This window comes from Lissotriton vulgaris, chromosome 12, assembly GCF_964263255.1.
Source record: "Lissotriton vulgaris chromosome 12, aLisVul1.2, whole genome shotgun sequence".
Lineage (NCBI taxonomy): Eukaryota > Metazoa > Chordata > Amphibia > Caudata > Salamandridae > Lissotriton > Lissotriton vulgaris.
The window spans coordinates 800,843,606-800,860,157 of NC_141700.1; the positions used below are offsets into that span (position 1 = coordinate 800,843,606).

General features: G+C 53.8%; 1 protein-coding gene across 1 annotated transcript; it reads left to right on the forward strand.

The window, feature by feature from the left end:
- Positions 1–1,881: 1,881 nt before the first annotated feature.
- Positions 1,882–6,016, forward strand: LOC147678777 (serine/threonine-protein kinase SBK1-like). Its single transcript, XM_086945725.1, has 4 exons — positions 1,882–2,050; positions 2,273–2,475; positions 4,619–5,380; positions 5,465–6,016. Exons 1-4 carry the CDS (start codon positions 1,882–1,884, stop codon positions 6,014–6,016), a joined length of 1,686 nt encoding a protein of 561 aa, XP_086801851.1.
- The last annotated feature ends 10,536 nt before the right edge of the window (positions 6,017–16,552 follow it).

Here is a 16,552-nt window from a genome sequence, read left to right on the forward strand (position 1 = left end):
TAATTCAGCATTAATGACAAATACACAAAGAGCACAACGTTTCCAGGCCTTTAACAACTTATCTTGCCGCCAAAATGCTATTTATCTTCGAGGTTTGTCGGTGACTCTGTCCGGATTATCTATATTGTTGCACACAAGGTCGGTCCAAGCTTTAGGACACTCTTTCTATGCACAGCCACATTAAGTTTAAATCTAAAAGTACCCTGTGAAGTGAAGAGCGGGGTGACTCCGCCCCAGCCCCCCTTGCCTCTTCGCCCCCAGTCGTTCTCACCTTTTCGGGGCTCATTCGTGCACGCTCGCGGGGAGCCCTGTGATTGGCTGATCTCAGGGGGCGCCAGGGAAGGCCCCGCCCCTCGGGTGGTCTGCAGCTGCGGGTCACGTACATATAACCCCCGGGCGGGCACTCTGCTGGACATTGTGAAGGGAGGACGGACCCGGGCATCAGGGCGCTGTGCTGGTACCATAGGACACCCCGTGACCTGCCCTTTGACCTGAGGCTTCTGGGACAGAAGGGGCTCGACCCAGAGCTGCCCCCAGCCAATCATCGGATCTTCGCCGGAAGTCACGGAACCTGCTCAAGGTAAGACGGTGCGTCTGCAGGTGACACCGGTGCCAGGGTGAATCATGCCCTCCATGCGCCAGGGGGGGCCGGCTTAAAACGGGAGGGCGCAGCGTCGTAATGGGGGGGGGGGGGCTGTGGTGGGGATCCCGTGGGCTTTAGCGCCTAGGTGCAAGCACTGTGGGCGCCTTGAGCCACGGGCGGTGGGCGCTGCGCCCTAGTGTAGGGGTCTTGTGGCAGGGGTAGTGCAGGACCCATGGATGCATCCCATGTCCCCTCGGGACTTTCCCACTCGGGGTCGCTAGGCGTAAGGTCCAGGCTTCGTTTGTGCCGGTGCTTGCAGGTTTCCGACACCAGACTCGGGCAGAGCCTGAGAAGAAAGGAACGATAAAGACAGCTAGGAAAAGGGCCGCAGAGGGAGAGAGGAGGGCGACAGGGGACCCGCACGAGAGAGAGCTTATGAGGCAGAAGGGGTGGTGGGGAGAGGCATGAGGGGGAATCAAGGTGAGGTCACCCCAGTATTCAGCAAACCCAGCCTTCAGCAGGGACAGGGCCCGGGTGAACCCCTCCCAGCTGAATAAACAGCCGTGTGGGGTCTGTACGATCCTCCTTGGCACGCGGTGCCACCATTAAAGATGCCCCCCTGTGCCAGACGCCGGTAAGTGGCCCCATCCCTCGCTAGCCGTGCTCTCCGGGGTCTTGATGACACCGGCCAATGGTCAGTGACGTCACTTCCGAGATCCCTGGTATTTTGACATCAACAGCCGGTGATTTCACCTTGACCCTTCCTTCCTTGGCTCCTTCGCTGAGCCTGCCTCGGTCCCTTTACAGTTTGTCCTGATTCCTTCAACTTCCTGGCCTGTGCCCTCCACTTCCGGCTCTGCTTTTTCAGACTTATTGATGTTTGTCTCTCAGTTTCGGGATCCCCCCACCCGCGTCGTGGCAGCTTTCACTTACCTTCGGGTGGCATCGGGGATGGCGCTGCGATAGATGGGCCTGGGGGGCGACAGGAGTGGGCAGTGTAGAAAACGTACTAGCTAGGCCTGGGACAGAGTGGGCAGGCTGGTTTTATTAGGTGGACCTGAGGTCGGGATGGGAGAGTGGATTGGGAGGGGAGGGGGTAGACTGGAAGGCTTCAAAGTTCAGGGCGCGGTCTGACTGGAGGGGCCTAGAGGGGCGCTCACCCTCCCGCCCTGGAGGTCAGGCCGCGCGTATATGTACAGGTCAAGCTGCATGTTTTGGGGCCGGTGAGGGGCAGAGTAATTCCTGTCCTCCAGTGCCACACACGCCCGGCTGACCGGCCTCTTGTGTTTTCCAGACCCATGGACCCCCCCGGCGCGGTGAAGTCCACGCAGAGGCTGCTGGCCAGGATGGTGTCGGTGACCTCGGAGCGCCTGGCCACCATGGAGCTCACGGAGCGCTTCGAAGTCCTCGGAGAGCTGGGTCGAGGCGCCTACGGGCAGGTGGTGCTGGCCAAGCAGCGGGGCCCAGGTAAGCGGGGGTGCCTCTAGCAGGAGCGGGGGCGCACATCAGGGGGCCCCTCCAGTCTAAAGGCTGCTGAGTCCCAGGGGCCCCTCTGCGGGGCGGGATGGGCACCGCCCCATGGTGATAGCTCAATGTGAGGGATCCGTGGGTGTGTCGGGTGCTCTGGGGCACGAGCCAGCGCCCCCCCCCTGATTTACCGGGTGTTTCTTTTGTTTCTTGCCCCCACAGGTGTCGAGGTGGCCCTCAAGCTGCTCCCCAAGGAGCGCGTGCCGCGTGACGTCTTCCTGCTGGAGTTCAGCCTCTCTCTGCTCCTCAGCGCCCACCCTGGCATCATCAGCACCCTGGTGGCGGCCTGGCAGACTGGCAGCCACTACGTCTTCGCCCAGGAGGTGGCACCGGCGGGGAGCCTGCAGTCTCTTCTGATGCCAGGGGTAAGTGTCGGGGGACACGCGGGGGGGGGGGGGTAGTGGGGCATGGCCACCTGCCACCCTCTGTGCCAGGGTCCTGTCGAATCCAAAGACACTTTTAAAGGTGGTACATAACGGCCTCATCCGCACCAGAACTACAGATTCATCTGTCCAACATCCCAACAACGCAGCGCTGTGAACCCCAATAAACTGCACATCGAAGCGCTACGAAAACACTTCCGAGTTTAACTAATCCAGTCTGTGCCTTGGGCGCGCACACAGCGGCTGTAGGACAGGGGGGAATGGCTGGGCTTGATAGTACCGAGGGGGCACCCCCATATCCTTAAGCATCACCACGTATTTTCGGGGCCACTGGAATTATGCGGCAGGAGAGGGCCAAGTTATGTAGCACATTTTTATCGTACTATTACCTCATTATTTTGTCGTTTTTACACTTGTTCGCCCTGTCCGGGCAATGGTTGCACCTCATTAACACCATTTAATACCCAAATATAGCAGTGAGCACCAAAAAAAAGGTGACCAGTACAGCTCTGCAGGGGGCCTCCCCTTGGCTGCAACACGACTGGTTACATTTTTAGTGACTTTTGAACCGTTTGAGCTAGAAATAGTTTTTTCCTTAAAAACTGCATTTAATGCAGCAGATCAATGGATTATGTGGAAAATCAATAATTATTCAAAAATTGCCAAGGCCACACTATTGTACCCTGGACCCGTGACCCGACCAGAAGAACTCCGAGTGACCCCCTCAAACCCAGCAGCGGAAGCGCATCACTGTGCTCCTGAGTCCAATGGGGCGGGGCCAGTGACTGTCGGGGCGGGGTTAAAACAACACAATATTCTAGAACTATGTTGATGACGACTCACCTTCAAGCTACAATAACTAAAACCTTAAATTAATAATAATGCAAGTTGTACTAATAAGTGAGAGATGCCCCATTTTACACTATGAAACCTCTGTTGGTTGATGCAATGGCTGCAGTTGCCTGTGGGTGTCAGCAGAGAGCCATGTATCTCAATCCAGGTTGACCCAGAGAGGAACAGTGACTTGTGTGGTTTAGTTGTCGAAGTCAGCACCTCCCAGGGAGAACACTCCTCAAAGGCTCCATCAATCAAAGCCACCACCGGCCTCCAAGCACCTGTACATTACAGAATAACCAAATGCGCTCATCTGCATTTCTGTCTGGCGGCGGCACCCTAGCCAGATGGCTTGTTATTTGTCCGTCTGTCTGTCCCTTCCTCCTTACACACACATAGGGGACTGTCTCGCCTCCACTTCAGCTGAGGCGTCTCAAATGCCAGAACTAACCACAAGAGACAGTTGCCTTTTACCATAAACTAGGTGAAGTGTTTTTGATAAAATACTACAGCGATCCCGCCCACTTCGACCTCTGTCCCGGCGCCTCCTGCTGGCATCCGGTGCATGCTGCCCTCCGAAACAGGGAGTCTCTTGTTGTGTTCAATGCACCCTGAGTGCGCTTTAAAACATACAGTGCACAGTCACCCATCTTTGCCACCATCGAACATGCGTTGCCACCCTCCAAGGAAGCCATGACCTCGCATTAGTCAACCCCCCGGGGCTACAATGACCCCAAATTGGCGCTCAGCGCTATTCTGTAAGTGGTCGACAGCACCCCTGACGTCACCGCCCACCACTAAAAGAAACTAGTGCCCCCTGTCAGTCGCTTCCCATAGCCAACTGAGCACCCCTTTAACCCACCTCCAGGCTCGGTTCCTGCCTAGCCCGGGCCTCTGGCTGCCATCCCGGCTCTGGTGTCCACTGCAGCCTTCACCCCCCATTACCCCTGCCAGCGCTGCCAATGACAGTAAACACACATCTACCAACCATCACACCCTACAAGTGTAACAATTCAGACCACTCCAGGCCCCCAAAAGCATTAAGAATGGCTTGGTCAGCATACATTATTTATTTTCAATGAATGTTGAATAGTTAAACACAGTTGTTGTGCTCATCTCAAAATTAGACAGGCAGCGCCACCATGTGGTGGATTGTCTTTAGTGCAAGTCTTGAGAATTAGGTGCTAGTGCCTTGCATAAAAAACCACTGCCTCAAATTAAGCCCTGTGACCATCATGTCTCTGTCTCTTTTACTGATCTCCTGTTTTTGTCTTGTATCCTGTCTCTCTAGGAGGGGATCCCTGAAGTCCTGGTGAAGCGTTGCACCCTGCAGATCTCCAGCGCGCTGCACTACATGCACAGCCTGGGGCTGGTGCACAGAGACGTCAAACCGGACAACGTCATGCTGATGGACCCCGAGTGCCACTGCGTCAAGCTGAGCGACTTCGGCCTGACTAGCCTGACCGGCTTCAGCATCGCCGCCATGTCCTGCACCAACCCCTACATGGCCCCCGAGCTGTGCCGTCTGAGGGACCCCAACTCCATGGTCCTGCACCCCAGCATCGACGTCTGGGCCTTGGCTGTGCTCATGGTGACCACGCTGACCGGCTTCTTTCCCTGGGAGCGCGCCCTACCCTCCGACAGACACTACAAGGACCTGTACTGGTGGCAGGCGAGAGGGACCAGTGCACCCACTCCCAGATACTGGCAGCAGTTCACACCCCAGGCCCAGGACTGTGTCAAGCAGATGCTGACCTTTGACCCCCAGAGACGCTGCACAGTCAGCACAGTTCAGCAATACCTGGACGTACCATGGAAGACGGTCAGTTCAGAGAGCGAGCGGGAGGAAGGGGCGGAGCAGCAGGCACTTCTCGGGTGGCCAGAAGAAGCGGAGCATGAGATGCCGGGAGAGATGGAGCTGCAGGACAAGGTGGAACTGCACGAAGAGGCGGCACTGTACCACGAAGAGGCGGAACTGTACCACGAAGAGGCGGAACTGTACCACGAAGAGGCGGAACTGCACCAGGAAGAGGCCGAACTGTACCACGAAAAGGTGGAACTGCAACAGGAAGAGGAGGAATTGCAACAGGAAGAGGAGGAATTGCAACAGGAAGAGGTAGAACGGCACCAGGAAGAGGCAGAACTGTACCACGAAGAGGCGGTAATGCATGAAGAGGTAGAACTGCACTACGACTTGGTGGAATTGCACGAAGAGGTTGAGCTTGAAACGGAGGTGGCATATCAGGAAGAAGTGGAACAGGACACAGTGGATTTACATGGAGATGTGGAACTGCAAGGAGAGGTGGAACTTGATGGCGAGGTGGAACTGCACAGCGAGGTGGAACTGCACAGCGAGGTGGAACTGCACGGCGAGGTGGCACTGCACGGCGAGGTGGCACTGCACGGCGAGGTGGAACTGCACGGCGAGGTGGCACTGCACGGCGAGGTGGAACTGCACGGCGAGGTGGCACTGCACTGCGAGGTGGAACTCCAGGAAGAAGTGTACGAAGAGGAGGAGATGGTGATGGAACAACATGACGAGCTGGAAGACCAGGAAGACACGACTCTGCAGTTCATCATTATGTTCACAAAGGGCGCTGAGGGTCTCCTTCCGGATACATTACTCGTCGTGGAGATCACCGACGAGGACGCCCCTCATGCTTGCGGCGTTGAGCTAGAAGTCACGTGACCACAAGTTCATTGTTGGGTGAGTAAAATGAGTATAAATGTGTAGTTTATGAGCGATCCCACGTAAATGTATATGAAAGATGTGCAGACAATAGCTCTGAAAGGCTGCATGTGAGAGTCACTGCCGTAAGATAGTATCTGGAAGATAGCACCGTAGAAGATAGCACAAGAAACTTTAAAAGGTACCACTACAAAATATAGCACTTAAGAGGTACCACTTTGGAAAGACATTTTAAATGAATACATGGAAGATACTACTGTAAGATTAGTGAGAGGGAGAGTACTGTCTGCTGCAGGCACTGGCAAGAGGCTAGAGCCCAGGGTCAACTGAGGGCAAACACAACAGAAAAGAACATCACTGTCCTAAAACCCGAGGACCTTTGAGTTAAAATACTGGCAGCAGACAGCACTGTCTAAGAACCTCACTGTCCTACAACCGACGACTACAGATACTGGCACCAAACAAGAACCTCACTGTCCTAAAAACTGAGGTTTCCAAATCTGGCAGCAGACAAGAACCTCCCTGTCCTAAACTGATGGTTCCAGATACTCTCAGCAGACAAGAACCTCCCTGTTTTAAAACCAGAAGTGTCAAAACACTGGCAGCCGACAAGAACCTCACTGTCCTAAACCCCGAGGCCTATATTTATCAATATTTCAGGCATCACAATGCAGCAGCCACCTTGCTGCGTTTCTCATCTTGAAATGGGGGGGGTCTGGAATGCGCCGCATTAAACATTGGAAGGCGCATTCCTGATCTCTGCCTGCGCCGGTGCACAAACTGCTGCCAACCATGGTGCAAGGGTGCCTGCTTTGTAGGCAGGATTAGTTATTGTGCAGGAAGCAGTTAGGAAGGTGACCCTTCCTGCACAAAGTCAAACTTTGAGGCACTTTCCTCTTTCTGTGCGTACAAGTCCGACGCATTCTCCGGTCTACCAGCGATGGTAAATTTGGGAACGTGTCAGGATGCATGGGTGGGTGTGCGAGAACACCGGCGCTCCACCCATGGCACACGCCATGCCACGGAGTAACGCACGGCAGCAATCCGCACTGCTGTGCATCACTCTAATTTTATGAAGCCACCAGGAGCACACACAGTGTCCTTGCCTGGCTTGAGGAATCGCAGTGAGGTTTTGTGTCGTCCCTGTGTCCCTGCAAGGGTGATGCAAAACTTTGATAAAGATGTGCCTGAGGGTTGCAGATGCTGACAGCAGCTCTGGCCCTCACTGTCCTAAAATCCGAGGGCTCCAGACACTGGCAACAGAGGAGAACCTCGCTATCGCTATTAGTAAGGCCTCAACGTGAGCACATGCTTTGAATGTAAGACGAACCCTACTTTTAGTCGCTTGTAAATGATTCGCACGCTATTAGGGATCCTGCTCACTCTGGCACGCTTCACTCTCCTGCTCACTCTGGCACGCTTCACTCTCCTGCACACTCTGGCTCGCTTCACTCTCCTGCTCACTCTGGCTCGCTTCACTCTCCTGCTCACTCTGGCTCGCTTCACCCTCCTGCACACTCTGGCACGCTTCACTCTCCTGCACACCCTGGCACGCTTCACTCTCCTGCACACCCTGGCACGCTTCACTCTCCTGCTCACTCTGGCACGCTTCACTCTCCTGCTCACTCTGGATCGCTTCACTCTCCTGCTCACTCTGGCACGCTTCACTCTCCTGCTCACTCTGGATCGCTTCACTCTCCTGCTCACTCTGGCACGCTTCACTCTCCTGCTCACTCTGGCTCGCTTCACTCTCCTGCTCACTCTGGCACGCTTCACTCTCCTGCACACACTGGCACGCTTCACTCTCCTGCTCACTCTGGCACGCTTCACTCTCCTGCACACACTGGCACGCTTCACTCTCCTGCTCACTCTGGCTCGCTTCACTCTCCTGCTCACTCTGGCACACTTCACTCTCCTGCTCACTCTGGCACGCTTTACTCTCCTGCTCACTCTGGCACACTTCACTCTCCTGCTCACTCTGGCACGCTTCACTCTCCTGCTCACTCTGGCTCGCTTCACTCTCCTGCTCACTCTGGCACGCTTCACTCTCCTGCACACACTGGCACGCTTCACTCTCCTGCACACTCTGGCTCGCTTCACTCTCCTGCTCACTCTGGCTCGCTTCACTCTCCTGCTCACTCTGGCTCGCTTCACCCTCCTGCACACTCTGGATCGCTTCACTCTCCTGCTCACTCTGGCTCGCTTCACTCTCCTGCTCACTCTGGCTCGCTTCACTCTCCTGCTCACTCTGGCTCGCTTCACCCTCCTGCACACTCTGGATCGCTTCACTCTCCTGCTCACTCTGGCTCGCTTCACCCTCCTGCACACTCTGGATCGCTTCACTCTCCTGCTCACTCTGGCACGCTTCACTCTCATGCTCACTCTGGCTTGCTTCACTCTCCTGCTCACTCTGGCACGCTTCACTCTCCTGCACACACTGGCACGCTTCACTCTCCTGCACACTCTGGCTCGCTTCACTCTCCTGCTCACTCTGGCTCGCTTCACTCTCCTGCACACTCTGGCTCGCTTCACTCTCCTGCTCACTCTGGCTCGCTTCACTCTCCTGCTCACTCTGGCTCGCTTCACCCTCCTGCACACTCTGGCTCGCTTCACTCTCCTGCTCACTCTGGCACGCTTCACTCTCCTGCTCACTCTGGCACGCTTCACTCTCCTGCTCACTCTGGATCGCTTCACTCTCCTGCTCACTCTGGCACGCTTCACTCTCATGCTCACTCTGGCTCGCTTCACTCTCCTGCTCACTCTGGCACGCTTCACTCTCCTGCACACACTGGCACGCTTCACTCAGCTGCTCACTCTGGCTCGCTTCACTCTCCTGCTCACTCTGGCACGCTTCACTCTCCTGCTCACTCTGGCACGCTTCACTCTCCTGCTCACTCTGGCACGCTTCACTCTCCGGCTCACTCTGGCACGCTTCACTCTCCTGCTCGCTCTGGCTCGCTTCACTCTCCTGCACACACTGGCATGCTTCACTCTCCTGCTCACTCTGGCTCGCTTCACTCTCCTGCTCACTCTGGCACGCTTCACTCTCCTGCTCACACTGGCACGCTTCACTCTCCTGCACACACTGGCATGCTTCACTCTCCTGCTCGCTCTGGCTCGCTTCACTCTACTGCTCACACTGGCATGCTTCACTCTCCTGCTCACTCTGCCACGCTTCACTCTCCTGCACACTCAGGCACGCTTCACTCTCCTGCTCACTCTGCCACGCTTCACTCTCCTGCTCACTCTGCCACGCTTCACTCTCCTGCTCGCTCTTGTTCGCTTCACTCTCCTGCACACACTGGCACGCTTCACTCAGCTGCTCACTCTGGCTCGCTTCACTCTCCTGCTCACTCTGGCACGCTTCACTCTCCGGCTCACTCTGGCTCGCTTCACTCTCCTGCTCACTCTGGCACGCTTCACTCCCCTGCACACACTGGCACGCTTCACTCTCCTGCTCACTCTGGCACGCTTCATTCTCCTGCTCACTCTGGCACGCTTCACTCCCCTGCACACACTGGCACGCTTCACTCAGCTGCTCACTCTGGCTCGCTTCACTCTCCTGCTCACTCTGGCACGCTTCACTCTCCTGCTCACTCTGGATCGCTTCACTCTCCTGCTCACTCTGGCACACTTCACTCTCCTGCTCACTCTGGCACGCTTCACTCTCCTGCTCACTCTGCCACGCTTCACTCTCCTGCTCACTCTGGCACGCTTCACTCTCCTGCACACACTGGCACGCTTCACTCTCCTGCTCACTCTGGCTCGCTTCACTCTCCTGCTCACTCTGGCACACTTCACTCTCCTGCTCACTCTGGCACGCTTTACTCTCCTGCTCACTCTGGCTCGCTTCACTCTCCTGCTCACTCTGGCACACTTCACTCTCCTGCTCACTCTGGCTCGCTTCACTCTCCTGCTCACTCTGGCTCGCTTCACTCTCCTGCTCTCTCTGGCACGCTTCACTCTCCTGCTCACTCTGGCACGCTTCACTCTCCTGCTCACTCTGGAACGCTTCACTCTCCTGCACACACTGGCACGCTTCACTCTCCTGCTCACTCTGCCACGCTTCACTCTCCTGCACACTCTGGCTCGCTTCACTCTCCTGCTCACTCTGGCACGCTTCACTCTCCTGCTCACTCTGGCACGCTTCACTCTCCTGCTCACGCTGGATCGCTTCACTCTCCTGCTCACTCTGGATCGCTTCACTCTCCTGCTCACTCTGGCTCGCTTCACGCTCCTGCTCACTCTGGCACACTTCACTCTCCTGCTCAGTCTGGCACGCTTTACTCTCCTGCTCACTCTGGCTCGCTTCACTCTCCTGCTCACTCTGGCACGCTTCACTCTCCTGCTCACTCTGGCACGCTTCACTCTCCTGCTCACTCTGGCACGCTTCACTCTCCTGCTCACTCTGGCACGCTTCACTCTCCTGCTCACTCTGCCACGCTTCACTCTCCTGCTCACGCTGGCTCGCTTCATGTTCTCTGGCCCTGTACCCACCTTGCATTGCCATGACCACACTCTGGGCTGTCACACCCGCTTGCACCCCCAGCACCGCTCTCTGGGTGGGTAATGATGCACGATCCTCCCTGTTGTGAAGAACATCCAATGCAGTAAATCATACGTGTTCTAAGTATGTTGTGCTTCTCTCTTCTCCAGGGTGTCAAGTTCGATCAGGGTTGGAGGTGGGTGCGAGCAATGCGCGCTGCAACCGTCTGAGGCAGTTCAGCATCTGCGGCTTCACCTGAGGGATCTCTCCCAGGGACCAGTGAGGAAGATGAGTGCATGGCTGCGATGAAGAGCAGTAGGTGGAGCTTCAGAGCTCGGTCAGCTTTTAGCTTCATCCCCTGGGAGGGTGACATGGTGGCCCCGGCTCAAGTCTTGTCTTCACCGACTGGCCATGAATGAACTGCAGTGATCTGTGGACTTCTGAGCACTGTTCCTTATACCTGTGGGGACCAGGTTGCATGCTCCAGGTGCCGCGTGCCAATGGAAGGAGGATGGATTTATTTTGTGCCAAGAGTAGAGGCGAGATATTCCCTGGAGTCAGTGGGAACGGCACCGGATTGGGGTTTGAGAACTGTTGCTGCTGAGAACCCTTGGAATGAATTCAAGTGACACATGTGTCTGGTGCCTGCTGCAGGCACCAGGAAAGGTGCCGGATTGGACCTGTAGAGGCAGAAGAAGGACAGCCATGGTTTCCCACTTCAGACTTCAGTTCGTCTTCAAGGAGGAGACCCTAGGTTTACATGGCTTCCCGAGTAGACCTTAAAGTGCTGCGTGACAGTGTCTTGCACACCAGATGAACCACCTGGACCAGGCTCTTCAGGAGAATCCAGAGCCTTTGCAAAGGACAGTAGGGACTGGTGTTTGTGACTGTTCGGGGGAGGCGGATCCCCTCTGTTTTATGTGTCTGGTACAACTTTCTAAGTCAAGGAAAAATGTACACCTGTGAACCCCCTGAGATATACACTGTGATGTGCGGACTTGCAAGGGTGTGTTACTGTTAATAATGGGGAGAAGAACAAATGGCAAATAAAAAGTGACTAAACCTGTCTAAGAATGTGGTGGTGTCTGTGATCTGTACGAGTGACTATCCTTCCTGTCCCGGTGTGTTACTGTGATTATCCACAGCTTTTTAGATGCTGCTCCACCCTGGTGGCAGTTCCATCATCCATTCCATACCCACTCTCCATTGCGGCAACCCCCTAAGAGCTTTCAGTTGAATCCACTACAATCCACCCCACATAAACTAATCAATTCTCCTCCATCTGTCTCTCGACTACATGAGCGTTGCACCACACTGGCCACAAACCACTGCCTATGCTCCGATCCCCACCCCCAGCGGGACATTTCCACTGCACCCCCTCTCTCAGTATCTGTATTGTGTGCAGTGGTCACTCATCCTTCCCAAGTCACCAGAACAGCTCTTCTAAGCACCCTTTACCAGTCAGTAATACCCTTCAATGCATCGTACATCTCCACGCGTCCTCTGTATCCAGCCTATTGTTGACAGATCGAAGTGCGTCAAGAAGGACCCGCACTGTCAATTCTGGATCAGACCCTGGATGCAGCCTTCAATGTGTTGTATCATCTCCACACACCATCTGCGCCTGCAACTCCAATACTGGATGCAGCTTATAATGCGCCGCCCATCTCAAGCATCAACTACTCCTGCACCTCCAATCCTGGATGCAGCCTTCAACATGTCGTACCATCTCCACTCATCAGCCAGGTCTCAGTCTATAATGCGTCGTGCCATCTCCACACATCATCTACTCCTGCACCTCCAATCCTAGAACCAACCCTGGATGCAGCCTTCAACGCATCGTATCATCTATTCCTGCACCTCCAATCCTGGATGCAGCCTTCAACATGTCGTACCATCTCCACTCATCAGCCAGGCCTCAGTCTTCCATCCTAGTTGCAGTCTATAACGCGTCATACCATCTCCACACATCATCCACACCTGCACCTCCAATCCTAGAACCAACCCTGAATGCAGCCTTCAAAGCATCGTATCATCTACGCCTGCACCTTCAATCCTTGATCCCCCTATGGGTGCACCCTTCAATGCAAAGCATCATATTCACACATCATCCACACATGCATTTTCAATTCTGGATCCTGCCCTCGATGCAGCCTTCACCACGTCATAGCATCTCCATGCATCATCTACTCCCACGCCGCCGAACATGTCTGCAGCTTTCAGTGCGTAGGACCATCTCCACACATCATCTGTGCCTCTATCGCCAATACCAGATCCCGCCATCGATGCAGCCTTCAATGTGTCATACTATCTCCATGCATCATCCACATCTGCACCTCCAAACCAGGATCCCGCCCTCGATGCATCCTTGAGTGCGTCATGCCATCTCCATGCATCATTCATGCATGCATTTACAAACCAGGATCCCACCCTCGATGCAGCCTTCAATTGGTCATACCATCTCCATGCATCATTCATGCGTGCACATCCAACCCAGGATCTTGCATTGATGCAGCCTTCAATGCGTCATGCCATCTCCATGCATCATTCAGGCGTGCACCTCCAAACCTGGATCCCGCCCTCGATGCAGCCTTCAATGCATTGTACCATCTCCATGCATCATTCACTCCTGCACCTCCAAACCAGGATCCCACCCTCGATGCATCCTTCAATTCGCTGTACCATTTCCATGCATTCATTCATGCATGCACTTACAAACCAGGATCCTGCCCTCGATGCAGCCTTCAATGCACCGTACCATCTCAATGCATCATCCACACCTGCACCTCCAATCTTAGAACTAACCCTGGAAGCAGCCTTCAACAAATCATCTATGCCTGCATCTTCAATCCCTGGTCCCACTATTGATGCAGCCTTCAGTGCATAGTATCATATTCACACATCATCCGTACATGCATCTTCATTTCTGGATCCCACTCTCAATACAGCCTTCAACACATTGTACTCCCACACAGCCAAACCTGAATGCAACCTTCAGTGCGTAGTACTATCTCCACACATCATCTACGCCTGCATCACCAATACCAGATCCCACCCTAGATGCAGCCCTCAATGTGTTGCACCATTTCCATGCATCATCCATGCGTGCACTTCCAAACCAGGATCGCACCATCGATGCAGCCTTCAATGCGTCGCACCGTTTCCATGCATCATTCATGCGTGCACTTCCAAACCAGGATCCTGCCCTCGATGCAGCCTTCAATGCGTCGCACCATTTCCATGCATCATTCATGTGTGCACTTCCAAACCAGGATCCTGCCCTCGATGCAGCCTTCAATGCATCGTACCATCTCCATGCATCATTCACTTCTGCACCTCCAATCCAGGATCCCACCCTTGATGCAGCCTTCAATGCATCATACCATCTCCATGCATCATTCACTTCTGCACCTCCAATCCAGGATCCCACCCTCGATGCAGCGTTCAATGCGTCATGCCATCTCCATGCATCATTCATGTGTGCACTTCCAAACCAGGATCCCGCCCTCGATGCAGCCTTCAATGCGTCGCACCATTTCCATGCATCATTCATGCGTGCACTTCCAAACCAGGATCCTGCCCTCGATGCAGCCTTCAATGCATCGTACCATCTCCATGCATCATTCACTTCTGCACCTCCAATCCAGGATCCCACCCTCGATGCAGCCTTCAATGCATCGTACCATCTCCATGCATCATTCACTTCTGCACCTCCAATCCAGGATCCCACCCTCGATGCAGCGTTCAATGCGTCATCCCATCTCCATGCATCATTCATGCGTGCACTTCCAAACCAGGATCCGCCCTCGGTGCAGCCTTCAATGCGTCCTGTCATCTACATGCATCATCCATGCGTGCATCTTCAAACCAGGATCCTGCCCTCGATGCAGCCTTCAATGCATTGTACCATCTCCATGCATCATTCATGCATGCACCCCCAAGCCAGGATCCCGCCCTTGATACAGCCTTCAATGCCCCGTACCATCTCCATGCATCATTCACTTCTGCACCTCCAAACCATGATTCCACCCTCGATGCAGCCCTCAATGTGTTGTACATATCCATGCATCATCCATGCATGCACCTCCAAACCAGGATCCCACCCTCGATGCAGCCCTCAATTTGTCGTACATCTCCATGCATCATCCATGCATGCACCTCCAATCCAGGATCCCACCCTCGATGCAGCCCTCAATGTGTCGTACATCTCCATGCATCATCCATGCATGCACCTCCAAACCAGGATCCCACCCTTGATGCAACCTTCAATGCCTTGTACTGTAGTGTAGTTCCTAGATTCCCAATAGGCTCTGCGCTTTGGAATAATATACACTATAGATATGACATAGGACTGAGGTCAGTATGTCTCTATCGAGTATATTAAACTTAATTGTGTGTGTGCCAGCTAACTCAGAGGTCACTAGAAACTTTCTCGAATAAACAAGAAGGGATTAGTTTCTGACAACTGCATAAACATGACAAATTTGTTTCCCCTAGAATCGAAACAATATCTTCAGAGTTGTGGAAACAATAGAAAACTATTTTACTCAGTCAATCGTGCATACTTCGTTTCCACAGAGTTGCAGAGAAATAGAGAGACCGGCATTTCAATAAAAGAAAAAGAAGTATCCGTCCTGGTGAGGCCTCGTGTTCAGGGAACACCTGTCCTTGTGAGAGCTTGGGTGATGGAATCATCTGTCCTGGTGAGACCTCGTGTTTAGGAAGCGTCTGTCCTGGTGAGGCCTCGTGTGCCGGAAGCATCTTTCCTGGTGAGGCCTCATTGTGAAAAGCAGCTAATCTCCTAAGATCCCCAATGCTGCCCGGCGCAGGGTCATCTTTAATTCACTTGATTTACTATCAAAATAATGAGGCAGGCGCTGGAAACTGGAAGACAAGAAACAGGTTTATTTCTCATGAGGAGAACTTGTCAACAGTCACCGTGGTAATCTGCTGAGGTGTTCTGCTGCCAACTCCTTCTGGCTCTTCCTTTTATACAGGTTTGACACAATGCATTTGTTTTATTTATCCTGTTTACAGGCTTGGAGTCTCCGCCCCAGGCAGGTTTGTCACACAAGCCCAACATTGTTCCATCCACATGGTTACACAAACCTAACATTAATTCTCCTCCCACCCAGGTCAAAACAGACAATCTAATCTTGCAGCTGGACCTTGCTTCAGGGTCTAAACATGTGAGACCGGCCAGATCTAAGAGTCCGTTCTGTTGATAAAAACAGGTCCCATTGTTTCCAAAAACAAGTCTTGCTGTGTGCAGTGCAATAAACCATGTTTGCAAGAGTCTGTTTGGTATTTGGAACCTGTTTGTGTAAGGTTGTCCATGTGTTTGCCTGTAAACAGAGATGAGAGGAAAAACGAGCTTGTGGCAGCAAGTTGATGTTTGTCGTGGCAATAGTTTATAGCCAGGACTAGCTAGGTTGTGTTAGTGAGACTCAGGGGGTATATCTGCTGGCAAACCCTTAGGTTTGATCATGAAGCCCTCACACACCAACCTAGTTGGTGTCATGCTTCATCATCGGGCCCACCACAGTGACACCGAATGTGTCCCGGGTGTGCTGCGACTCCAGATTACGAGGGTAAAAGGTAAATTTAATACCTGGGCCCCTGTTAGCAAGATAAAAAGGCTGTGGACGATGTGGAGTGTATTAAGAGCTCCTACGTCCTTGTGGTCTACATGTTTCAGCCAGGCCTTTTGATTAAAACTGGCTTTCCTCAGGACCAATGAGTATGTGTGAGTGATAATAAACTATATTAAGTGACAATGTGTGGTAAAAAGTGTCGCACTCGCTAAGGTGCTGTACGTGTAAGAGGGGGATTCCCTCTACTTTAACTTGCTACTTGCTGTTAAAGCCTCATGGGTCACTTGGCAGGGAGAGAAAGAAGACCGGTATTTCCGATCAGCGTGCTCCTGCGACCTATCGTCCTGCTCCAGTGTCCCGAATGACACTGGAGCAGGACGATAGGTCGCAGGAGCACGCTGATCGGAAATACCGGTCTTCTTTCTCTCCCTGCCAAGTGACCCATGAGGCTTTAAC